Here is a 25543-nt window from a genome sequence, read left to right on the forward strand (position 1 = left end):
GTAGCCCTTATAGATTTCAAAATTTCTTTTGTTCGTCTCATGTCAACAACAATAATTAACCACGAACACATAGGGTGGTCTGCCTGTGGTTTCACTGAAAACCTGCAATAAAGAGAAGGTGAGTTCTAGAGCGTGACTTATGCTGACCTCGGACTTCTGCGTAACGCTCACCCCAAACCTCTGGTTTACCTCAAAAGTGTCTTGAATTAACGATGCTGCAAAATAGTTAACCTGCGTTCAGGCGTTTTCTTTCTTTTTTTCGAAAGGGAGAAGATAAGTAGGGAGGGAAGGCATGATCTCAGGCAAGGTTTATAATAACGAATAATGTGATAGTAAATTAACAATGATTAGGTTAATTAGGTAACTTTATAAAAGTGTCAATCGTTCTAGCCGCGTTAAATACAGAACAACAACGAGAACGTTGCTTTTACTATATTTGGATATTTAAACAAAGCAGCAAAATGATCAGGCACCGAAAAATGATTGAGGGCCCCAGCCGACGACAAGAAAGGAAAAGAACAAGAACCTGAGCCCACACTGACAATGCCAGTGGATTCCCTGTCGTCTGTTACCTACGTCGTGTTAATTTTGGTCGATATTTTGGACACTGCTGTAAAACTGTAAAAGTGAACGATGAAGCCTGCAGTAAAATGGCCCTTAGAGATGTCTGTTATGGAAAGATTATCATGGAGATTCCAGAGTGCTGTTGTTCTTGGCTTAGTCGGTCTTTCAAGTAAAATATTTTTGGGTAGGTTTATTTCTTTGCATAGAATACGTGCACATGATCACTCGGTTTTCATCGACTTGCTCGATATTTTTACTCAATATAAGCTACTGTATAAGCTTAAAACTGAAGCTTAGATTGTTTGAGCTGTTGGATTTCAGCTTTACCGGTAGTTTATTTTTGGTAGCGAATACAGGGGAACTTAACTAGGACAAATCACGAAGTGTGGAATTGTTTGATTAGTATGTTATGGTGAAAATTTATTAAAGCTACGTACTACGTTTATATGCAAGTGCAACTTTCAAGCACCGTCTGAGAATGGAGAAGTTCCTCCCTCCAGACAAGTTCTAGAGGAAATTGTATTTACAGGTCGAAAATTTACTCACAGGTCGATCTTATGAGGGTCTATTATAGGGGGTTGTTCAGTCCGCTTGACCGTAGACCGCCAGATTACAAAGAATATGCTCACAGACTGACGCTCAAAATCAGCTCAATCCGCCAGACTAGTGGTGGTGCAAAGTCGTTCAAAAAAATGCATGTCTCGCAAGGTTTTAGCCAAATTTTAGAGGTCTCGTTGTCTTTGACAACTTCTCAGAGTCTCGATTTCTTTGCAAGGCTAGAAAGGTCTCGGGCTCGCAGAGATATCAGTCTCGCTGTCTCGCATTTACCATTTGACAACCCTCAGACTGCCAGAGTATAACAAACCCTCTCTTATGGGCCCATGGCCTGGCACATCGAGGGTTAATCTTATATGTACTGTATCTCTTTATCCTTTATAGTTGGCTTAAAAACTGGAGCACCGATAATTATTTTCAGCTTTGCTTTATGTAGGGGCAGGCCATTGGATATCAACCATTAGCATAACTCAGTGTCCGACTATCTTTGCTACACAAGTGTGGTCTAGCTAATTTTCGATAGACTGCCCTTGGAGCACACACAGGGGTGTTGGTATAAGTCACCATCCCCCAGAGCATGTCAGGCTGCATGCATTCCATGCAAGTTATGCTGAATATCTTCGGCGTGGATCTTTGCCTTTGTCAATTGGCCGTTCCGAGGTTGCGCAGGGAACTGGGGTGAGTTTCAAATTTTAAGTAATCGATAATCTGACACCGCCACATGAAAGAACCCGGTGAGATTGGTCATTTGACCAAGTTTGATGATTTACGAAGTTATGGGCCTTGAAACATGGTTAAAAATCCATACAAACGTCTCTTATTATGAGACAGCGTCCCCCAAAACCATATAAACTCCTAAAATTTTTATGATTTTTGTGATACTCTTTAAAATGGGCAAACATAGTGTTTTTTTATCTTAGCTTCTTTCAAATAATGGATCTTTGGCAGGATTTTACAGCTATCACAAAACGGATAAAAATTTTAAGAGTGTTTTTTTTTATATTTTGGGGGACGCTGGCTCACAATATGAGACATTTATAATATGGATTTTTAACCATGTTTTAAGGTCCATAACTTCGTTTCTGATCATGCTGAAATCATCAAACTTGGTCAAATAAACAATCTCAATGTGATCTTTCATCTGGCGGTGTCAGATTATCGATTACTTAAAATTTGAAACTCGCCCCAGTTCCCTGCACAACCTCCGAACGACCAATACAATCCTTTAAAATCTTGGCATACACTTAACAAATCTTTGGTGTGAGCTTAGCTTGAAATGCACCTTGGAGAGCATGTACTTATGCTTGATTCTCCTATGTTATTTTTTGTTTAGAATGGTTTAACTATGTCAGAAAGTACAATTTTGATACTTTGGAGAGAAATGCAGAAGACAGACCAGACGGAGTTCCTTTGGTCACAGTATGCAACCATACATCTTGTCTTGACGACCCTTGTTTGTGGGGTAAGAAGACAACACAAATAATTTGCTCAGAAAATATTTTCACCAGCAATTAACAGTACTCATAGCAACCTCGTACCTCAGGCCTTCATTTTCTTTACTGCATAAGCTTGACAAAATAAGTGACTCTCTTGTTGCAGGATCGATTTTGATTGGCTTTAAAAACAATAAAAATTGGCTAGGGGTAAAACACTAAGGGGTTTGTTGAGTCATGCTTTTGAAAGCTATGCATGTGCAATTCAACCGCGGCATTGGCGCTCCAAGAGAGAGATTCACGTTGCCCCCGATCGAATAGAGAGCCTGCTGGCAGGCTAATCAGTACATTCCAGGGTCACTCGTTTCCCGACCACTGGTCAAGGGGAATGAAGACCCTGGGTACGAGGTTGTATTCATAACTGGAGATGGTTGGGAAATTTCATAACCGGGAGGGGGAACATTATTGGCTACTTTAATTTGGGTTTGGAAAAACTGGAATGTTGACAAATCTTTATGTCTGGCTTCATGCAACAGACATGTGAGAATTTGAAAAGGTTCCCTAATTTGCATAAAATGGGTTAATGACATTTTCCCCACTTTTTCTTACGCCAGAAGTATTTTTGTGCCTTTTCAGTGCACCAAAATGTCTTGCCTCTCTTTTGGTATTATCATAGGGTTGAAATAAAGCAAGTGAAGAACAAAATGATGAGAAAACACCATGTGTGACATTATGCAAATTCTGGCCAAATTCCCATGGATGTGCCTGTTTCGTAATTGAAGCCAGACAACAATGCAATCAATATTTGAGTTTTGAATTTAGTTGCAGTTTGAACATTGAAATATTCAATTCAAGAATGGAATATTGAAGCTAAGAATGAAATCAAATTTCCATTAATGAATTCATTAATTTACCCTTGATAGGAACACTTGAGCTGTTTTGACTGTAACACTTCAAAACATTTACAAGCCAATCATAATGGCACATAAACCCTTCGCAAAGCACCTCGAGGGGCACGTGACCATTAATGTGAGAAAGGAAGGTGAAATTCTAAATCAGTAGCAAGCCTTTTGTTTTTAATTTTTTTGTAGGACTTATGAAAATGAGGAGTGTTCTAAACACACGTAAAAAGATCAGATGGTGAGTAGACATTCATTACTAATTTTGTTCAAACAGTGCTCAGGTTTCTAAAATCAACATTGTATTAAATAGTTGTGTAAAGAAGTAAATGCACTAGCAAGCTTGCCTAGTCTTCATTACCCATAAGGGATGCAAAGGTTTTTAGGGCTCTAAGGCCCTATGCCCAAAATTACAACAGGGCTCAAAGAGAGATCGAGCTTTAGGACATCATTGTATTCGTAAGGGTTTGGAGGAACAAGAATATCATTTTTGTCTGGGCTTGCCCGTGTAAAAAAGACACCGGGATCCCGGCGGGATCCCGGCGGGGATCCCGCCACGAACCAGGATCCCGTCAAGATCCCGCCGAGATCCCGCCAAGATGGCTATATCCCGCCGGGATCCCGACCGGGAAAAAATTCCCGGCACGTCGGGATCCCGCCAAGAATCTTGCAGAGACCGGGATCCCGCCAAGAAAACAGACTTCCCGCCAGGATCCCGCCTGGGTAGAATTTCCCGCCACGGATCCCGGCAAGAATCTTGCTGGGAATTATATTCTCGCCAAGATCCCGACAAGAAAAAAAAACACGGAAATTTTTCACAGCGTGAATAAATCTCGGTAGCGTTCCCGGCGAGATTCAACTCACTTCTCAGTTCTCACCGGGAAAAGTCGATGCTTTGAAATTCTCACAAATAGTATTATGCTGTGGTCAGAATGCAAGTCATGGCGTGTATTGATGAAATAAACTTAAAGTACTAATGAAAGTAGTAATTAAACCAGTTTGATTTTTAAAATGTCGAAAAAAATATAATACGTGACGGTGAGCCGCGGAGGTAATTCCCAGGAGGAAAGTTTTATCAGTCTAGACGAACTGGCGCGACAAAGAAGCGCGTGATAATAAGTGAAGATAAATTAAAAGATAAGAATTTTTATTGATCCGCGGTCTGTTTTTCAAGTTTTTTTTAACTCTTTCTTTCTTTTCTTACCTTTGAGGAACCTTAATTACCGTATTTATTCGATTAAGCGCCCTGGGCGCTTATTAAATTTTTGGACCTTGAGAGTGGGCGCTTATTCGAGGTGGGCGCTTATTCGAGGCTGGGCGCTTATTAAATGTTCACGATTTTCAGCAAATAGTAAGTTTATTTTCCTAACAAAACAATAAATAATAACAAAAGGTGAAGATGCACCAACGCAGAATGTTAACTGTTCATTGAAAGTTTCTGTAAAATACTAAGAAAACTCGGTCATGAGGGAAGTCTTCTTAGTAGTACTTTGTCAATTTCAATAATCAATACTCCTCTTGTGCACTTAAGTTTTTTGTCGGGTGGGGGGTGGGCGCTTATTCGAGGCTGGGCGCTTATTAACTTTTCCTACCTTCAGGGTGGGCGCTTATTTGAGGTGGGCGCTTATTCGAGGTTGGGCGCTTAATCGAATAAATACGGTAATACCTTTGAGTAATCCAATGACAAAAGCCAATGGCAAATTTCTGTCGGCCTTTTTCTTCCAATTGCAAATGCACTCGGGAATCCGCTGTAATTGCGCTTTTTGCCTTGAAAAAACATCTAGATGCTATTTTAATTGTGGCTCCGAAGAGGATATGAAAGAGATTCAGGCACTGTTTACACGGACACGGTTTCATTTGTAACCGCATCGCTTTCGATGCGGTTACGCCTTTCGTTTACACGGCGCCGATCGAGACCACTACTGGAACCGGGTCGTTTTGAAAACGCTGTCAAAAGTGGAGCGTTTTCAAAACGATACGGTTTCGTTGGACGTGTAAACGGTCAAAAACGACGAAACCGCATCGATTTGAAAACGGCAATGTATTTTGGCACGAATTGGCTGGCTCACGAAGGGTAAACATGGTGAAACACGCATAGAGAGCAGCGCTTGCTTATACAATCACATTCGAAAACAGTCGGAAAATGGTTAAATAGGTTCCGTGTAAACACTTCGAAACCGTGTCGTTTTCGATGCGGTTTCGAGGTCATGAAACCGTGTTGATTGATAACCGTGTCCGTGTAAACATAGCCTTATATTTTTAGAGCTTATTTACCTTCCCGAAGACCACCCAGATAGCGAAGAATATTCCCGCCTTTTCCCGCAAGGTGTCGTGAACTGAGCGTTTCGATTGGCTGCCTTAGGTCACGTGGGACATTGTACACGCCACCCTCGGGAAGAGAAAAAATTTATTTTCAGTTGGAGGATGGAGTGTTTCTGTGTTTGCTCTTTACAACCAGGGCTGGAAAAATGTGTTTTTTGGCTGCTTTTGTTATGAACTTGAGTTTAGAATCGACCTTACTTCAGGGAAGAGCTCCTCTGTGGAAACTGCTGGAATTTGCTGTTAATTCGAGCGACAGCTTGTTAATTTGACAGCGCCATCTTGTGGGATTCGTCAATGGACTTGTTGAACTTCGAACAGTGGAAGGAGATAGACATTTTGAGTACGGGCCATTTAATGCGAAGTTGTACCTGTTGATGCTTGAGAGGTAAACTTATGCTTAAATATTGTATTGTTATTTAAAAAGCTTCGGGAAAGAATGCTCCTTCGTCTTCGGCGGTTTGTTCGCAGCTGATCGAAAGATAGTTCGCTCGTTTGGTAGTTCACATCATTGCATCTTCCTTCACTTGAGCACAAGGTAAAGGTTAGTTGCCTTTATGTATTTGTTGTCTCGTTCAAAACATTTTACAGAAGAATATTCGCTTTTTTGCTTGTGAACTAAAGCTCGCTCTCTCCGACTTGTGCAACCATTGAGAAATATATGTGCTTGGTAGCAAAACTGTGGCCATCTTTTTCTGTAAGCTTCTGTAAATAAATGTTGTTTTGATACAGAACCAGTGTGTTTGTTTTGCCGGTATGCGAAACGCCAAGATATGTTTACTATGGTTTTAATTAGTTTGTCAGTATCTGATCTACGCTGTAAATAAACGCCAGAATTCCTGCCATGAATCTCTTCGAGAAAAGAAATTGTCGGTAACCAAAATTCTTGCCGGGATCCTTGCCATGAATCTTGTCAAGATTTTGGCAGCGGGGAATTTCTCTTCAGGCCAAGATCTTGGCGAGATTCTCGGCAAGATAATTCGCCGGGAATCTTGGCGGGATTATGGCCGCCGGGAATTCTTTTCCCGCCAGGAATCCCGGCCGGCATCCCGCCGGGATCCTGCCGGGATTATGGCCGCCGGGATTTTTATTCCCGGCAGGAATCCCGGCGGGATTCCTGCCGGGAGGCGGGATCCCGGCGGCCATAATCCCGCCAAGATTCCCGGTCCCGTCCCGCCGGGATCCCCGCCGGGATCCCGGCAAGATCCCGCCAAGATCCCGGTTGGTTTTTTACACGGGTGAGACCAAAAATTTCAGGATTTGGAAACTCCAAAGTCCTGCTCTCTGAGACCCTGAGCAAGTCAATTGCCTTACATGATCACCTACAGAGTAGACATTTTGAGACGAGATGATGATATTGATTGATTTGTAGCTCATCTGAGCTCCATAATAACTCTGGTAGTGCTGCCAAAGCCAAAGAAACAAACCAAAAGAACATGCTTAAAATGATCAATTCATTTTCAACTTAATGTTTTTGCTCTCTGGAGTCACTGTGATTGATTTTAATTCCCAAATATCGATTTTTGGTTGTTCATGCCCAAAATATGCTCATGTTATTCATTAATAAATTAGTCTTTTTTGTAGTCTTTCAACTTTTTTGTTAAAAATGTATTTACAGATAATCAATAGGAATCAAGATATTCAACTGCTTGATACCTCAGTTTTTATTTAATATGACTTTCTTGATTTCTCACTGTCTGTTTTTTTGTTTTCATTTCAGGACTCTTGGTGCACGTGAGCTGCTGTTTTCAACACCTCTTCGCTCTTCCTTTTTTAGCAGGGCAAAGGTATGGTGAATAATGACTTAAGTTTAAACTACATTTTTAAAGACTTGTTGTTTATGGTGTAGCCTCTGTCGGAAAAGACATGCATGCTTATATATTATGAGGTGGTAAAGGTGCCAGATTTGTTGATGATAAGTGCCATGTTTTTGACTGTATGTACTTAAAATAAATAATAAATAATAATAAAATAAATGTTGTTTATAGTGGTCATGCACTTAGCTTCGAGATAGCTAGTTTGCAGGCATGCCACTGAAACCACAGAAACAAATATTATAAATGAAAATAACATTTTTAGTTAAAAATCCCAGCTGCCAGGAGGCAGACCAGTTGGCTTAAATTCAAAGCATGATCGAGGATTTGAACTTGGGATGACCAAGAACATATCCATCTAGTAGCAGGGTTGAGGGGTTGAACCCAAGACCTCGGGATTACAACACCAGTCCCCTAAACCACTCGGCCACACTGTCTCCTGTAAAAACCGTACTGTACCTCACAGATTCCTGTAGTGGTAGCTATGTTGGCATTTAAATGATAGCATAAACATTACTGTAATGACAAAATTAATGTAACATGAGAGATCTTTTAGTCCATTTTCTTTCACTCCTTGGTGGACATGAGTACCTTGTCAATTTGCAACAGTGAACTTGCATGTAAAAGAATTGCAAATTAAAAGCCAGAATTGTAGTCTTTAGCGAAGAGAATGCGGCAAAAACAATACCGTTGCTTGCATCTAAGCTTGCATGAACTCCACCTGCCGCCGAAACATGATCTAATTGGGTATTAAACGTGGCATGATTGGTCGTCAAAAATTTGAAGTTTAGCAGACTGTAATGCTAATTTCCACTCAAAATGCTCACCATAAACACTGAGTACATGCAAAACTTTACACCAGAAGTGATTCAAGTGAACCTGCAAATGCATATCGACACAGATCGGGATCAATTTTTTCGTAGAAGTCTCTATATCCAATCTTACTGCCATTTTGAAACTGGAATGTGTTGAACTTTCGGCGCGACAGTTGCCGTTGCGGTCTGCCAATTACTTCAAACGTTTGATGACCAATCATGCCACCACACCTTTAATATCCAATTAGATCATGTTTTGGCGGCAAATGTTCAGGCTAAGATGCAAGTGACGGTATTAACTGTATGGAGATTTTTTGATCCTGATCAGATTTGCGAATTTATTTTGAGCTTGGTCACCATAGGGGTTTTAATTTATTTATTTCAGGCAATTCCTGTTGTCAGAGGTGAGTCATTCTTTTATTTTGTTCCTTGTTTGGAAATGTGACAGAATTGTCACTATAGATTCATGCCAAGTTACAAGGTAAGGCAAAACAAGTCTGAATCAGGCTAAGTGATCCATGGGTACAGTGCTGGGTCTTATCCTGCTAACTGTAATAGAGATTAGAAGTAATTTCTGCTCGTCCTTTCTGGATGGGATGCTAGTCTATCCTAGCTATGGTTCCCGGGGGGGGGGGTACTCCCTATAATGGCCTATACGGGGAGGCTCCGCCCCGAAAGGGGTACCTTTTTCAGGCTTCAGGTATATAAAAGGGTAGGGATTTCACGAGTTTAAGTATATGAAAGGGTATGGAAATCTCTCATTTGGCTATTTAAAAGGGCCTTTAATTAAAATATTTCGAACAGAAACAGTTTATGGCTTTTTATTATAATTTATTAAGCGCTACATAAAAATGACAAGAACACGTCCTATTTTAGGTCCACGCCATACTCTTAGGTATATGAAAGGGGTACCTTTTTTCAGTTAAAGGTATACGAAAGGGGTACAATTTCTGTCAAAAATGGTATATAAAAGGGTAAGGGGTTAGAACTTGGGGCGGAGCCTCCCCGTATAAAACTTTTTTGAGTACCCCCCCCCCCCCGGGCTATGGTTACTCCCATTAAATTTGCTGGTAGCTGTGACATAAGTTACAGTGTCTTGCCCAAGAACACAACACAAATACCCCAATCAGGGCTCGAACCTGGACCGCTCAACCTAGATTCTAGTGCACTTGCCTCAATAAGCTAAGGTCAATGTGCCTTCCAGCAAAGTGCCTGCTAGATTTACTGTAATTGACAAATGCTCTCATTAATTACAAAGTATATAACACTTCCCTTGTCAATGAGAACAAAAAATGTCCAGGGGACAATATTGTTCTGATGTGCATACACCTGATTGAAGAATCGTTGACCCATGAAAAGCATAAACCATGAATGATGCGACCCAAATGTTTACTGGGAATTAAGCCTAAAAATAATCGTTTTCTTTGACAGAATAAACATGATACACCCAAAGACAGGTTGCATAAATCATGCTCTTAAAGCTTCAGAAGAAAGAAAATATCTTGATTATCAATAAAAAGAATATTACTAAGCTTACCAAGGCTTTCTACCAAGAATACTATAATTTGGGTCTTAATGTTCATGGTTTATGCTCTTTACAGGGTCAACGTTTCTTCAGTTAGGTGTATACACCTAAATCTTACTATAAATGCTAACTTAGAAGAAATGTTTTTAATTAATAATTTACCAGCAGTACAACAGTGAGAAGTGAAATTGTTAGTAGTGAAGTGCTTTTTGTGAAGTTGTTCCAACCATCAGCATAATTATGTTGTTCGTCATCAGGTGATGGTGTTTATCAGCAAGGAGTGGATGTTGCAATAGAACAGTTAAATAAAGGACAGTGGGTTCATGTCTTCCCTGAAGGTAACTGACCATTAAAACATCAGAACAAATAACCCTAAACCCTAACCCTTATTATGAACTTGTAGGCACACTCCAGAAACCTGCAGGTTGAGTAAAGGTATAAAAAAAAAAAGTTCTGTGTTCAGACACTAAGTATTGTACAGTCATGGAAATTGCAGAAATTGCATATTGGCTGTGAAAAAAGTCCACAATTTAACTTGTCTATATAGTGTATGTCCAATGCTAACAATGATATTGCTTCAAGAACCCCAGCGAATTAAAGACCCTTGCAGGAACCTCACTTGATTGTTCAAGCACAATATATTTTTTTTTCTGTGTCTTTCTTCTTCAAGTTATGCAATATTGTAAGTTAAAGTGGAATCCTGATTTCTCAAACCTCCACCTCCAAGAAATTGGGAGTTTAAGAAATCGGGGCTAAAATTTCAGCATTCAACTTTGTGAAGCAAATCCAAGGGAAACAACTTTTGGTTTGAGTTTTTGAGAGGTTCAAAAATAGATGGTTTGAGGAATCAGGATTGCACTGTATATCCAGTTTTTTAACCACCTAGCTTCCCTTTGGTGACGTCATGGCACAATGTGCCTGGGGTAAATCTTAGTACTCACATCTTAGTTTCACCTCTAAAAGTGCATAGTTAAATTGACAGTGAAATTTATTTAATAAGTTTTTTCTTTTACAAACTGGGTATAAGAGGCATATATGCATGATTATAATCAAGATTAACCTTACCACGAGTCTCCAAGTCATGGTCACTCTTGATAGAAGGCTGTGGGTTTGACTCGTATAAGAGACTCGGATCGTTTACTCTGTCCCAAAAGCACGACAACTGCATTTACATCTTTCTCAATAAAATACTGCACAAAACTTTCTTGATTACTAGCAAGACAGCTGTTCTTAAATTTATCTGAATTCTTGTGTAACAAAATTTTAAGGTAAAGGTAAAGTCTGTGTCCGAGCCAAGTGGCCCATAAAGCCAGAGCTTATCCCGGTTTCCATAGCATTAAGCGACTAAGATTAGAGTATTGCTACACTCCCCCTGGATAGGATGCCAGTCCATCGCAGGGTTACCGGTACCCCCCAGCAGTAAATTCGCCGGTACACATTTATACACCTGGGCGAAGAGAGGCACTGTGAGAGTTATGTGTCTTGCCCAAGAACACAACGCAGCGCCCCAGCCAGGGCTCGAACCCAGGCCGTTCGACTTGGAGTCGAGTGCGCTAACCATTAGGCCACCACGCCTCTCACGTAACAAAATTGTACAGTAGTTATTTTATCGTCGATCATAGTACATTTTTTATTTTAGGTGCTATAAATGTCAATGATGCTATCAAGAGGCTTAAATGGGGTCAGTATCTTTAGTGTTATTAGTTACTATTTAGTTGTTATTAGTAAGAATGGTGATATTTTCTCTTCTACAGAACATGCTTCAGGTCATCCCCCATTCTCCTGCCTGTTGCATAAATTTCCCACACCACGAAAAGATAACTTAGGACTTCACGATTTGCTAATCCATCATTTCATTCATTTTATTATAATTATATTTGTTATTGCTGAGAATTGAACTAACAATGCTAAACATAAACACTGCAAACAGTTTGCGAAACTTTCAAAATCCAGTGGCGTAATCTATGTCTGGACTCTTATTGATGATTATATTAACCACTGAGCCTGCAATAAATTTGACAGTTAATGTCACTGTTCCCGTTACAAAACATGCAACTGTCATGTGCTGTCTGTTGAATGCAGGAACTACTTATTAAAACAGTCAGTGACTCAAGTTGGTGTAAATTGGGGGAGCAATGCCTTCCATTAGACTTGCCTGTGCAATCTGGTGATTTTTTCATGATTCCCATTTTTATTGGTCAGAAAAAGGCAACTTCAATCTAACTTGTGCCCAGTGTTTGTTAGATCATTTATTGAGTTGGTTTGTTTGATTTTTTGTCTCAATTTACTTTATTGTATTTGTACTGTCAGGTGTTGGGCGACTCATAGCTGAAGCACAAGTCACACCAATAGTTGTACCATTTTGGCATGAGGGTGAGTAGCCAGTGAACCTTAATAAGAATGCGTGAACCACAAGGTGAAGATGGTTGAGTGGCCGAGGCACTTTAAATTTTGTATGATTTTACTACGGTCTAACAGATGCACATAAGATGCAGTACTTTGGGCAATGCCTGATTTGTACCAACTTGTGGCCACCCATGAAATGCAACATTGCCCCAGTTCCTCAACTTAGCAGAACATAATCCATAAATAGATTATTATCAGTTATATTAAGATACATCTACGTCTATCTCCAAGGTTCTGTTGAAAAATTCAGCTCCTCCAATGTGTCCCCTCTGGACGAGGATTCTTAATCACGTTTCACGAACAATAAAATGACCATTTCACGTTTCTCGCAACATGAAATGGCCCTTTCCGGCACGAAATCAAGATAAAGGTGTTAAATTACCTATCGGAGTAGAGTGACCTGGGGCCGAGAATAGGGACCTTACGAAACCACGACGGCGACGGCAACACTAACGTCGCCAAACAAAAGGTTTAATTAATGAGCAGGGCAATAGCTCTGCACGTGCGTTATGCATGTTGGTACACTTCTTAGTCGTCATCTGCAAAACAACATCGTGAAATGACCAAATTCTGCGTATTCTGGAGAACGTGAACTACGACTGCGAATTTGTCATGTTTCTCCTTTGAATTTAACAATGCACTTATAACGTAGTTGGAGGTGAGTTCTGACACCAATGAACGCACTACATAAATTGGGATAGTTGCGAGATTCTTAAAGAAAATATAAATTCACTTTTCAGTCGACGTTGTCGTCAGTGTCGCCGTCGTGGCTTCGTAAGGTCCCAATTGACATGCAATGGTTATGCAATTTGGCACACGTAGTCTTGTTTTCAAACACTTACTGGATAATTTTTTACAAGTAAGAAAGAATCACGGTTTACAGTCACATTTCACGAGAAAAAAAACAAAACCATTCATTTCGTAATTCTCATGAAAAAAAAGTCGATTCACGGTTCACGGCTATGTAAAACCAAATCACGTTTCACGAGGGAAAAAAGCCATTTCACAATTCACGGAATAAAACGCCTTTCACGGATCACGAAAAAGCCCTTTATACCACCCTCAGGGTTGCCAAAGAGGGTGTATTTTCCTATCATTTTCAGGTTACCCCTGATGACCCCAATGCATACCAATGAGACCCATTAACATCGATCTTGTCTTCGCTGTTTAATGTTTAAAAACAACGCAGATAACATATACGTAGCGAAAAAACCCAGATGTTTGAAAACATCTTTGGTTTCATAGTTTGAATTAAGTTGACACAATAAGTGTTGGTTTTCTAAATTACACCTTGTCGCGGTATTTTAGGTAATTTTATTTATTTTCGTTATTTAAGAGCTCTATAAACTTCAAATTGGCAGAGCAAAAGTCTTTTATTGGCAAAATCACGGCCACGTAAACAAGGATGATTTTCGAGCATTGTAAATGACACTTTCATACAAATTGAGATAAACTTGAAAAATGTCGGGCCGACGTTTTTCAAGTTAACCCGAACGCAATTCGTTTTAATTTTCTCGAATTTTGTCCATCCATGCCCCTTATTGGCATTTCTGTGTTTCTTTTGAGTTATTCTACAGTTTTAAGCCATTATTGTGATATTTCAGTTAATTCTATGACCAGTTGGTCAGTGCGGAATAAGCCTAAAATTGCGTGCCATATCCCCTTTAAATTAAATGGTGAAAATCTCAATCTCCTTGCCACCAGCACTCCTGCCGCTTGTAGAGACTGTACGTCTGAAGGGCGAGGAGACCTCCAGGAAACAGGGGAGGCCACCTCGGTTATCAATATATTTTATAATTAAGCTGTGAATTTGCGGCTTGGCCAATTCAGACTGAATGTCTGCCAGCTCAGTCTTTAAATAATTCACTGCTACTCCATCAAAACACAAAAAATCACATCAAAAGCGAACGTTTCTCCGCGTGCCAATGCAATTTGCATATATTTTTGTGTTGAACTTGCAGAAACTTAGTTTTTCAAAAAAAGTGTACTCGACATAATTTCGGGTAGGGAGGTGCGGCCCGGCCTCTAAACCCTGACCCTGTTTAAGACACGAACCTCTGATTTTCCTACCGTATTTAAGACAGAATGCCAATTTTTGAAACCCCGTCTAAGACATAAACAAGTACCTCACTGGCTTTGTTGTAATCGTGAATTAAGCTAAGTATCAATGCCGAAATCAACGTAAGTCAGCAATACGGAAGAATTTGTGATAATTGGGCTTGTTACACCTCTGCAGGCATATAACCCTATCCTGTTTGTCATTGGTGCATGCAAAGATACCCCGTTTAAGAACAAAAGGGTCAATATATACCCCGTTCAAGACAAAAAGCCTAAAAAGCATAACCTATCGGGCCGCACGTCCCCGTTAAGCCCTTATAAGGGAGTGCCCCCCGGGGGTTTCAGGAAGCAAATAAATTTATGGAATTATGTGGCATCTACAAGGTCTTCCTGCTCCTAAACGAATACTGTGACCTCCCTTTTTTATTTCAAAATTTAAGGTAAACAGCTAAAAAACAAAGTTTGATTGAATATCTATGGACATGCAGTTCCATTATACAACACTAAAACAACAAGCAAACAGAAGACAGCTCCAGACAGTTTAATTTAACACTAGTGATATGCTTCTGCTTTTAATCAATCTTATCTCAAACTCAAGTCAACCCCTCACTCCGATCGTTATCTTATCTCCGTAAAACCGAATAAATTATAGAACCGAGCATTGAACACATTTGGAAATGGCCATGTAAGGTGAAAATGCAATTACAAACGTGTTTTGGGGGAACATGTTTCTTCTAAAGTGTAAACATGTCTCTGTGCCGGTACAAACATTTTAGAGTCAGTAAAACTGTTTTTTTTTCCAACATTTTCCACAAACGCAAGCTGTGCATGCGTTTCTCCAGCGAGTACGTTTCTGCTCATTTTTGGGGAGTTAAATGTGAATTGCTTGAACTGGTGGACATGCTATTGCATCACATCTTTTCCTAAAGAAAACTCTTTCGTTTAGTTATATTTTAAGACTCTACTAAACACAGTCAGTTGAACATGACGTCAAAAACAGCTGCTTATGACTCCAATTTGCTTAAAACGTTCTCAACAAGGCACAAGTAACTGCATGCAAATAGTCCACATCAAAAAGCAAAATATGATATTAAAAACTCGTAATGAGGTAGCCTTACGCCGTATATCACGAGTAATCCGTAACTTGTAGAACCTCACGTGGGAAAGAATATAATTAAGATTAAGCAGAATTTAAGATTTTCCAAGAAAATTAGCGTCAGAAATTATCTTGCGCTAGCAGTTCTGTCAGGCAACTGTACCTTATTGTTACTTATTTTCGCGGGACTTAATTTTCGCGATTTTCGCGATTTTCAAAAAATCGCGAAATTAAAGACCCGCGAAAATTAATTCTAAACGATTTCTATTGTATTTTTTATGCTAATTACGTATTTTTGACCAAATCGCGAAAATTAAGTCTCGCGAAATATTCCTGTTGCATTTTCGCGAAATTAAGTACCCGCGAAAATAAGTAACAATAAGGTATATTATGTCGTCATCAAAATAATAAGACGTCATTCATATATATATATATATTAAACTTGTGCTGGCAAACACATTACATTACTCAGGGAAAGAGAAAACGCAGTTGCCGAAATTTATAAATACAGTATTTTCTCGATTAAACGCCAGGTACCGAATAAACGCCGGGTCTGCACGGCGGAGTAGGCCCCCAGGTATTCTAAAGTTGAATAAGGCCCCCAGGCGTTTGTTTGAGGTAAGTGGAATAGGCCCCCAGGTGTTTGTTTGAGGTATAATAAGCTGTTGGTAAATTGGCCAGAAGCTGTTGGCAAATTGGTTTGAAATAAACGCCGGAAGCGTTTAATTGAGAAAAAACGGTATTTGCATATAATTTTGAGTTCCCGATTAAATCAAGCTGAAGACAGGTGACTGTACAATCAAATTCGCAAGTCAAAATAGTCGTCTAATAATTAAGCGGACATCACGAAAGGAGTGTCATTATGCAGTCGCAATATAAGTTGACTGAATAGTGTTTTAACTGTTAAAACACTTCAGCTGTCGGTAAGACTACATCAAGACTGTCTCACATTGCAAGAATGGCGATGACAAACATAACTGAAGATGGAAAGCAAGCAACAATTGAACAACTGTTCTGCTCGACCGTTTTCGCCGGAAAAATGCAACACCAGTTGAAAATTTTTTCAGCACTTAACATTTTTCTTTCCATTACTGCATTTCTGGGAAATGCTCTGATCTTGGTTGCCCTTCACAAGGAGTCTTCCCTTCATCCGCCGTCCAAACTCTTGTTTCGTTGTCTGGCAACAACTGATCTCTGTGTTGGTCTTATTACAGAGCCTCTCGCTGTCTCCTATTGGATGTCCGTGGTGAACGAGCAATGGAATATTTGCCGCTACACGATTGCCTCGGCTCTCATAACGGGCTATACTTTGTGTGCAGTGTCCCTGTTGACGCTGACTGCGATAAGCGTGGACAGACTTCTCGCCCTGTTGTTGGGGCTGAGATACAGACACGTTGTAACGTTGAAGCGAACCAATGTGATTGTAAAAGCCTTTTGGGTCGTGTCTGCTGTCGCTGCAGCGATGTCCTTGTGGAATTACCTTATAACCTTATGCTACAGCTATGTAGTTATAACAGTGTGTCTAGTAATCTCGATCTTCTCTTACACAAAGATTTTCGTTTCTCTCCACCATCATCAAACTCAAGTGGAAAACCAAATTCATCAAGAACAACCGAGCCAAACAAGTCCACTGAACATAGCGCGATACAAGAAGGCAGTGTCCAGTGCACTGTGGGTGCAGTTAACATTAGTCGTTTGTTATCTACCATTTGTTATAGTTGGTATTGTCGGACAAGTTTTGTCGGATCCAGGCGATCAATTCGCATCTTTTTCCTTTTCCAAAACGTGTACTATCACAATATTGTATTTAAATTCATCATTAAACCCTATTCTTTACTGTTGGAATATCAAAGAAGTGAAACGGGCAGTGAAGGACACAATAAGACAAATACTCTGCTGTTCATCCACTTAGTTCTGGCCAACTTGTTTTGCGCTTATATTAATAAGAAGAGTATTCGTACCATAAGTTCTGTTTTCTTCAAAGCTGTCTTAATTTTAAGTGATCCTTTCCCAGTTAATTTATTAGCATTGCAAGTTTACCTCAAATAGTTGTAAAAGTCGGTTAAATACATGTATTATGCTTGAAAACCGCGTTGACTTGTTGAATTTTAAATAAAGAAACTTAAGGCTGAATTACTTTTATTTCCCTTTCGTCACAAAAACTGAATTCATGAATGGGCGCTTTTAAGGTAATTCCAGTGAAATAGAATGGCAACTTTTCCTTTAGCCTCTGTCTGCCTGTGAACAGGCCCTCTCGTCGAGGATTGGGTGAAGGGCAACGCTCGGCTCGCTTCGCTCGCTGATTTCTTTTCGCCCTATGCCCCATTGCGGAGCCTGTTCGCAGGCTACTTTTCTTTCCTTTTAGAAAATTACGCTGAGTGATTATTCAGACTGAACGTCTGCCAGCTCATTCTTTATTATTCACTCCTACTCAATCAAAAAAGTACTACATCAAAACACAAGTACTGCATCAAAACGGCAAGTACAGCATCAAAACACACGAACTCCATCAAAAGATATTAAGAATAAATATCTGCAGCGTGGTTCTTAACTACTCATTTGCTAATGTTTAATATGGGCGTTTGTTTAAAGTACATCTTTATTTTACTTTATGATAAGAGTAGGTTTTCTAGTTGCGTGCCGGCCGGGTATAATTTTTAAATTTTGAAATTTGCCTAAAAAACAGCTGGTGAGAAAACTAGGCGTCCCAGCACCTTGCCGAATTTTGGCGAATTGAAAGAAAATATCAAATTTATTTCTTCCTTGCAAAAACGGAAAAAAGGTCATGACGAAGAAAGTATTTCCGGCTACACGTAGGCTATCCTTTCTTGGACCTGCTCTCGCGTACGTGACTGCCGTCTCGCTTGAAAAAAAAAAACGATTATAGCAAACTCAGACCAGACCTTTGGCATAGACGAGGCAAGATCTTGCTATGAGGTTCTGGGGGCCGGCATGCCCGCCAGAAAATTTGGAAAACTATTTTTGTTTTTAATTTTGGGTTAAAATCACTTGCCGCGTCTTCCCCTTTGCTGGTTACGGTCCTGGGTATTGTTGTATTTTAAGCAAGGCTTTCTCCCTTGCTTTTTTGCCCTCACGAAGCGTAAACTGAGCGGTTCAAATATGAACGTTTCAGGAAGCAGATATATTTATGGAATTATGTGGTATATACAAGGTCTTCCTGCTCCTAAACGAATACGGTGACCCCCTTTTTTATTTCAAAATTTAAGTTTTCTTAAGGTAAACAGCCAACAGGCCAACAGGCAAAGTTTCCATGGACAGTTCTACTTCACTGGAATTACCTTAAATAATTCAGTGTTTTGTAACGAAAGGGAAATAAAAGTAATTCAATCTTGAGTTCCTTTATTTAAAATTCAACAAGTCAACGATAAATTAACTGGGAAAGGATCACTTAAAATTAAGACAGCTTTGAAGAAAACGGAACTTATGGTACGAATACTCTTCTTATTAATATAAGCGCAAAACAGGTTGGCAAGAACTAAGTGGATGAACAGCAGAGTATTTGTCTGATTGTGACCTTCACTGCTTGTCTTCTTTGATCTTCCAACAGTAAAGAATCGGGTTTAATGATGAGTTTAAATAAACTATTGTGACAGTAAACGCTTTGGAAAAGGAAAAAGATGCTAATTGTTCGCCTGGATCCGACAAAACCTGTCCGACAATACCAACTATAACAAATGGAAAATAACAAAAAACTAATGTTAACTGCACCCACAGTGCACTGGACACTGCCTTCTTGTATCGCGCTATGCTCAGTGGACTTGTTTGGCTCGGTTGTACTTGATGAATTTGGTTTTCCACTAGACTGCAAAACAGTCGTTTTTTCTCTAAAGTCGTTGGAAAAAGCGCTTATCGAAGGCGCGAAGCGCCGATCGTAGTTAGCGTCTCTCCCCAGTCTTACTCATAGTTTTGACATTGGCTCCAGACCTCTCGCTCTCGTTTCAAGACCGATCGCGTTCGCAAAAGATACGACTGTTTTGCAGTTTAGTTTTCCACTTGAGTTTGATGATGGCGGAAAGAGACGAAAATCTTTGTGTAACAGAAGATTGAGGTTACTAGACACACTGATATAGCTACATAGCTGTAGCATAAGGTTATAAGGTAATTCCATAAGGACATCGCTGCAGCGACAGCAGACACGACCCAAAAGGCTTTTACAATCACATATGTTCGCTTCAAAGTTACAACGTGTCTGTATCTCAGCCCTAACAACAGGGCGAGAAGTCTGTCCACGCTTATTGCAGTCAGCGTCAACAGGGACACTGAACACAAAGTATAGCCGGAGGCAATCGTGTAGCGGCAAATATTCCATTGCTCGTTCACCACGGACATCCAATAGGAGACAGCAAGAGGCTCTGTAATGAGACCAACACCGAGATCAGTTGTTGCCAGACAGCGAAACAAGAGTTTGGACGGTGGATGAAGGGAAGACTCCTTGTGAAGGGCAACCAAGATCAGAGCATTCCCTAGAAATGCGGTAATGAACAGAAAAATGTTAAGTGCTGAAAAAATTTTCAACTGGTGCTGCATTTTTCCGGCGCAAACTGTCGAGCAAAACAGTTGTTCAATTGTTGCTTGCTTTCCATCTTCAGTTATGTTTGTCACAGCCATTCTTGCAATGTGAGACAGTCTAGATGTAGTTTTACCGACAGCTGAAGTGTTTTAACAGTTAAAACACTATTCAGTCAATTTATAATGCGACTGCATAATGAAAATCAATGTCAAAACTCACAAAATTATTTAGACGAATATTTTGACTTGCAAATTTGATTTTACAGCTACCTTTTCTTTTTCGTTCTTGGGATCTCGTGATTCATTTTATTGCATAACAAATCTTCAAAGAGGGGCAAAATCAGCTAAAATCAAAATTATAGTTGAACTATTTCTTGATGGAAGTATTGTTTATTTTCGTTTTTGGGAACTGCGGTTTTACCAGAGAATTGGTCACCCTGTAATAATTATAATAAATATATTTTTTTCAAAAATGATGTTAGCTGACAGAATTGCTAGCGTAGAGAAAATTGCTATCATTATTTTTCTTTAAAATTTTTAAATTCTGCTTTTAAAATTTATTAATATCCTTTCCCCACAAAATGCACGCTTTCCCTAAATTGTTGCGTGGCTCTACAAGACACGTAGGTTATTTCATTACGAGTTTTTTCAATGTTTCGTTCTTTGATGTAGGGCCATTTCCATCCATTTACATGTGTGCTGTCTAGAACGTTTTTAGCAAATTGGAACCACAAGCAGCTGTTTTTGACGTCGTGTTTAGTGGAGTCTTCCTTAGGCTAAAAATATAACAAAACAAGAGCCTTTTTTAAGGAAGAGATGTGATACAATAGCTCGTTTCAAACTTGTGTCCGCCAGCTCAAGCCATTAAGCAAATGAAAGATCATCACAGTAATGTACTCAACTTAAGCAGTTGAGAAAAGCAAAAAATATTTTCAGGCTTGCTTTTCTCAACTGCTTAAGTTGAGTACATTACTGTGATGATCTTTCATTTGCTTAAAATGTATATCTGCAGTACAAATATATGAATTTCATATATTCATTTCATATCTTCTCCATCCACGGGTATATTATACGAACTCACAAGTGACCAGCTCCCAGTTGGCTTGATAGCTCAGTTGGTTAGAGCACTGCACTAGTATCGCAGAGGTCATGGGTTCGATTCCCGTTCAAGCCTGAATTTTTTTCAGGCTTACTTTTCTCAACTGCTTTAGTTGAGTACATTACTGTGATGATCTTTCATTTGCTTAAAATGTATATCCACAGTACAAATATATGAATTTCATATATTCATTTCAAAATCCATCTTACTGACTCTAAAATGTTTGTACCGGCACCGAGACATGTTTACACCTTACAAGAAAACATGTCCCCCCTAAAGATGATCCCTTTTCCAAATGTGTTCCATGTTCGGTTCTATATATTAGATAACGACCGGAGTGAGGGGTTGACTTGAGTTTGAGCTAAGTCACCGTTCCGTTTTCTATATATTTTCCACTATGGAGTGTTAAATTAAGGTTAGAGTCACTCTGCAGAAAATGAGCGGGTCGTTTCACGTTTAACTAACGGTTAGCAAAGTGAAACATTTTGCTGCCTTGTCCGTGGTTGTTCTCTCTTGTTTAAGTGACCGCGCCAAGCCTGGGACGGGAGCGGCGATTGCTCTTCGGTGACGTCACCGTTCACGATAGAGCCCAGACTCCCATCAGCCGAGAGCAACCATAGTCCAGTCCCTAAACTCTCTCTTCTTCAAGCCCTTTATTGAGGCTGCACCCATGCAGGTAAAAAGGTGTGCAGAAGACAGAGTTCAGGGACTGGAATAGGCTGACCATTTTGTGTTGTCCTCATTCCATGTCCTTGACCACTCGTTTACTTGTAACGTATTGCATCTCACATTCTGTTGAACGAGAAACAAAGTGCGAAAAAATCCCTTTTATAACGGGTAAAGCTGTGGTCAGATCTCGCAAAATGAACTAATCCAAGTGTCTTTTGGGCTATGATAGTTAATTATAAACTACTTTTTATGAACAGGAAGTAAAGTTTTTTCGCGCTTCCCAACTAACCGAACAGGCTAGTAGTACCTTGTCACATTATTACCATCATCATTTTGAAAAAAAAAACTTTATCCACTAATGGATCTGTTTTCTTTTCAGGAATGGACGACGTCTTACCTAATCGCAGCCCATACATTCCAAGAATAATGAATGTAGGTTTTGTTTCGCTGCTATAAAGAATACATTGATTTCAGTCATAACAGATAGACTTGGCCAATTCTTTAGAAATATAACCGAGGTTGAGGACAGGTCATTTGATGCCTGGATAATGAAAAGCTTTCACTGATAATTCTAGTATGCATGCTTTGGATGAATATTCCATCTCCGCTATGAATCTTAGATCGTTTCACAATGTTTTTCGGCTTACCGAGATCAGCAATAATCAATGCATATTGAAGACAATTTTTTTGTGCTTTATCTGTCAACCCGATTTACAAAAATCTGTTGCAGTTTATTGGGTTTACTTTCATCTGTGCACTTATTTCCTTATCAAATAGACCTTTTAGCTTTGTTTGTAAATTGCCCATTTCAGATTATTTGAGGTTCTCAAGAGAATTTTTCCTATATCTATGACTATCTGAACATTTTTTCATTGTTATCCTCGTGGATTGTTCTGAATTTGAAAGAAATAATTTTAAAGGGTGAAATCACATGATCTGAAATGAGACAACAAACAAACGAAGCTAAATGGGTCTACATTTGGGCCAAATTGTAACGTTTAAAGTGCTATTGCAACGGAAATCACGTACTTTTTTACTTCATTTTTTTTACGCAGATGGAAATTTTAGGGAAGAAATAAAATATATTTCAGAAATTTGACCATTGAGACACAATAATACCCGAAGTTGTGGCGTGCAAACGCATCCAAAAAATCGTCCGTCATTACTGAATCTTCGGTAAAATGAGCCCGCAAAATATTGTTACAGCGGTGATTTGTGTGGGGTCACCTTTGCATTGCGAAAACATTAAAAAGAGGGCGAGAAAGGCCAATATGTAGTCTCCTGCGTTATCTAATGTGTGATTTTTTACTACAGAGAGTGACGGTGCTTATAGGAGAACCGATGGAATTCACCGAGACTGTGGAGGAATACCGGAAAGCAAAGAAAAATGCTGTAAGTTCTGTTCTAAATTCTCTTTACTGTCTTTACTGGTTATGGATCACGTGAAGAAATAAAAAATGTCGTCATACTGTGTTGGCGATCTAGACCGAAAAAATCTAAGGCATCGCCGTTCCTTCTATATGCCAAATGCTCCCCCCCCCCGGATTGTCAGAGCAACCTGACAATATACTGGAGAGTGACCTGCGATGTCCTGACAGTCCATTCAGGGAGGGGTGGGGGGAGAAATAGTACTGCTAGTTGCTTCATGCTTCAGCTACGGAAGCCATCAAAACTGTGCCGAGATCAATTATTCATTTGGCTCCTCCTCATGTTGGATATTCCACGCGGTAATTAAATTGTTATCAACTCCTGGGAGCTAGGTAGAGATCTGCTGTCTAGCTTCCCAGCCACACCAAAACGCTGAAGCAATTTGCTAGTTTAGTCACATCCAGTCTTTCTCGGTTTTTAAAAGTACCGTTAAGACACGCCTTTTTAGACGTGCTTTGAACTTGGAGTCTGCAGATTTTAGTTTTTATCTCTTAAGTTTGTAAATTTTGTATATATCATCATCATTTTACTTTATCTTTTTATCAATGTAAAGCGCATTTGATCATTGCGCTATACAATTATCATCATCATCATCATCATCATCATCATCATCATTATTATTATTGTTATTATTTAGATGCAATTTCTTACTCTATTACAGATGGAAACACGGAAACATATCACTGATCTGATTCAAGAACGATTCAAGGAACTTAAGGCGGAAACACAGCTTCTACACAGCAAGTGGAGATAACAATTCCCTCAAGCTGATTATTAAAACACTTTTGGACGATTAATTTATAAAATTGTTAACGAATTTAGCTAAGATGTGTCGTACGCCATTCAGCTCGCAAAATTCAACATACCACCCCTAGAGTAACATAAAAAATTGCACTTTAAGGCCTGGTTATGTAAATCGTATTCAAGGCTTTCACTACCACAGAGGTGCCTAAGAGGATCATGGAAAGGAAGGCGCGCGGGGATCTATGGGAAGGAGGAAAGGCATGCACCGCGCGCCTTTTATTTCCCTCACCCCAATCCCACGCGTTCTTGAACACGAATACAGCCTCTGTCGAGGGGAGAGAGTTTAAGGTTAACGAGACAAGTATCAACTTCAAATCAATTTTGTAAGTGAAATCAATAATGCTTTTTGTCTTACATTCTTTACTTTTGCAAGTCGAGAAGTATATAAGTATAATAACAGCTGCTAGCAGGACTCGAGCTACCGCGGAAATTAAGCCTACCCCTGTCATTACACTATAACTTTGAGTAAACTATTTTGTCGTCTGGCCCTTTCGGAGTTTCCTTCAGTGCTAGTCCGTAGATTTAGCAAAGACAACAATAGTTCCCTCACAAGACACAGAACGCCATCGTGATCTGCTAGTGACGTGAAACTTGTGAAATTCCCTCGTGACTCGTCATGTTGCGAGAATAGTAGAGCACGTACCGGAAGTTAATATCAAGTCGTTTCCAGACTATTCCTAGCGCTTTTGCATCCTCGACGGTGATGTTGTCTTTGCTTAATCTTTACATTAGGGATTTTTAGGATCGGGAGTAATTATTATAGGTGTGTATGAACGTTATATTAGAGAAGCGATGTAACACGTGAGGTCTGTTCTAACCGAGAAAAAATTAAGTAAAATATGTAAATACACACGAGTGACGAGCAGTTTGGTAGAATAGAAGACTTGAAAGGTCTTTTTATTTGCAAGTTCACACATCTGCGATTTTGCGATTTAGCTGATAATTCTCTCAAGTTTATAAGTAAAACGTTTAATACTGTAGATTATAATCAGTACTCACTTTTAAAGGTAATCTAAAGCATACTGCCTCCAATAGATCTAGTTTGCACAACGGAACGGAAGTAAGCAATTAAAACAACTGCCACGTGGTATAACTTGAAGCGAAGTGTACTTATGTTAACCGATCAACCTATACTGAAGGTTTTCCACCTCGAATACTTAAAGCTAGTAAAGAGTATTTCCATGTCTATCTTTTGTTTGTCGCTATTTGGTGATCATGTCCGTAGAGTCCACTGCTTCTAAAATTAACAGGTAGCCCAATTACGATGAAGTCCTCACAGACCTAAGTGATCTCCAGTGCAGGCACATCTCGCGAAGTCACATTCCTTGTAATGGGGACACTTCCAAGTGGATGGCTTACAAAGATTGTGATAGTAGTTCCATAAGCCTGTTCCTCCAGGCCTGTTAAGACATCTGCAATGGTTGCAGTCACAATGATAAGCCGTTGCGGGGCCAGCACAGTTGAACGATCCGCATCGGCCACCACAATTCATATGCAAACGGATCCCAGAAGGAGGCAACTACCAAACA

The 25543-nt window shown here is 39.7% G+C and overlaps 3 protein-coding genes across 3 annotated transcripts; 2 read left to right on the top strand and 1 right to left on the bottom strand.

Annotated features, from left to right (window-relative positions):
- The first annotated feature begins 623 nt into the window (after positions 1 to 623).
- Positions 624 to 24010, top strand: LOC144635550 (tafazzin-like). The gene is made up of 11 exons (XM_078494644.1): positions 624 to 748; positions 2453 to 2581; positions 3644 to 3692; positions 7491 to 7557; positions 8785 to 8803; positions 10182 to 10262; positions 11564 to 11605; positions 12235 to 12297; positions 22162 to 22214; positions 23097 to 23174; positions 23872 to 24010. The coding sequence occupies exons 1-11, from the start codon at positions 634 to 636 to the stop codon at positions 23962 to 23964; spliced, it is 789 nt and encodes a 262-aa protein (XP_078350770.1). The 5' UTR covers positions 624 to 633; the 3' UTR covers positions 23965 to 24010.
- Positions 16414 to 17880, top strand: LOC144634882 (melanocyte-stimulating hormone receptor-like). Its single transcript, XM_078493927.1, has one exon. It carries the CDS (start codon positions 16443 to 16445, stop codon positions 17394 to 17396), a length of 954 nt encoding a protein of 317 aa, XP_078350053.1. The 5' UTR covers positions 16414 to 16442; the 3' UTR covers positions 17397 to 17880.
- On the bottom strand, positions 19022 to 20414 carry LOC144637325 (beta-4C adrenergic receptor-like). The gene is made up of 2 exons (XM_078496450.1): positions 19488 to 20414; positions 19022 to 19289 (listed from the first exon to the last, which is right to left on the bottom strand). The coding sequence occupies exons 1-2, from the start codon at positions 20111 to 20113 to the stop codon at positions 19022 to 19024; spliced, it is 894 nt and encodes a 297-aa protein (XP_078352576.1). The 5' UTR covers positions 20114 to 20414.
- Positions 24011 to 25543: the final 1533 nt, after the last annotated feature.

The sequence above is a fragment of the Oculina patagonica genome, chromosome 13 (genome assembly GCF_052425735.1).
Source record: "Oculina patagonica isolate OP01 chromosome 13, crgOcupat, whole genome shotgun sequence".
Taxonomy (NCBI): domain Eukaryota; kingdom Metazoa; phylum Cnidaria; class Anthozoa; order Scleractinia; family Oculinidae; genus Oculina; species Oculina patagonica.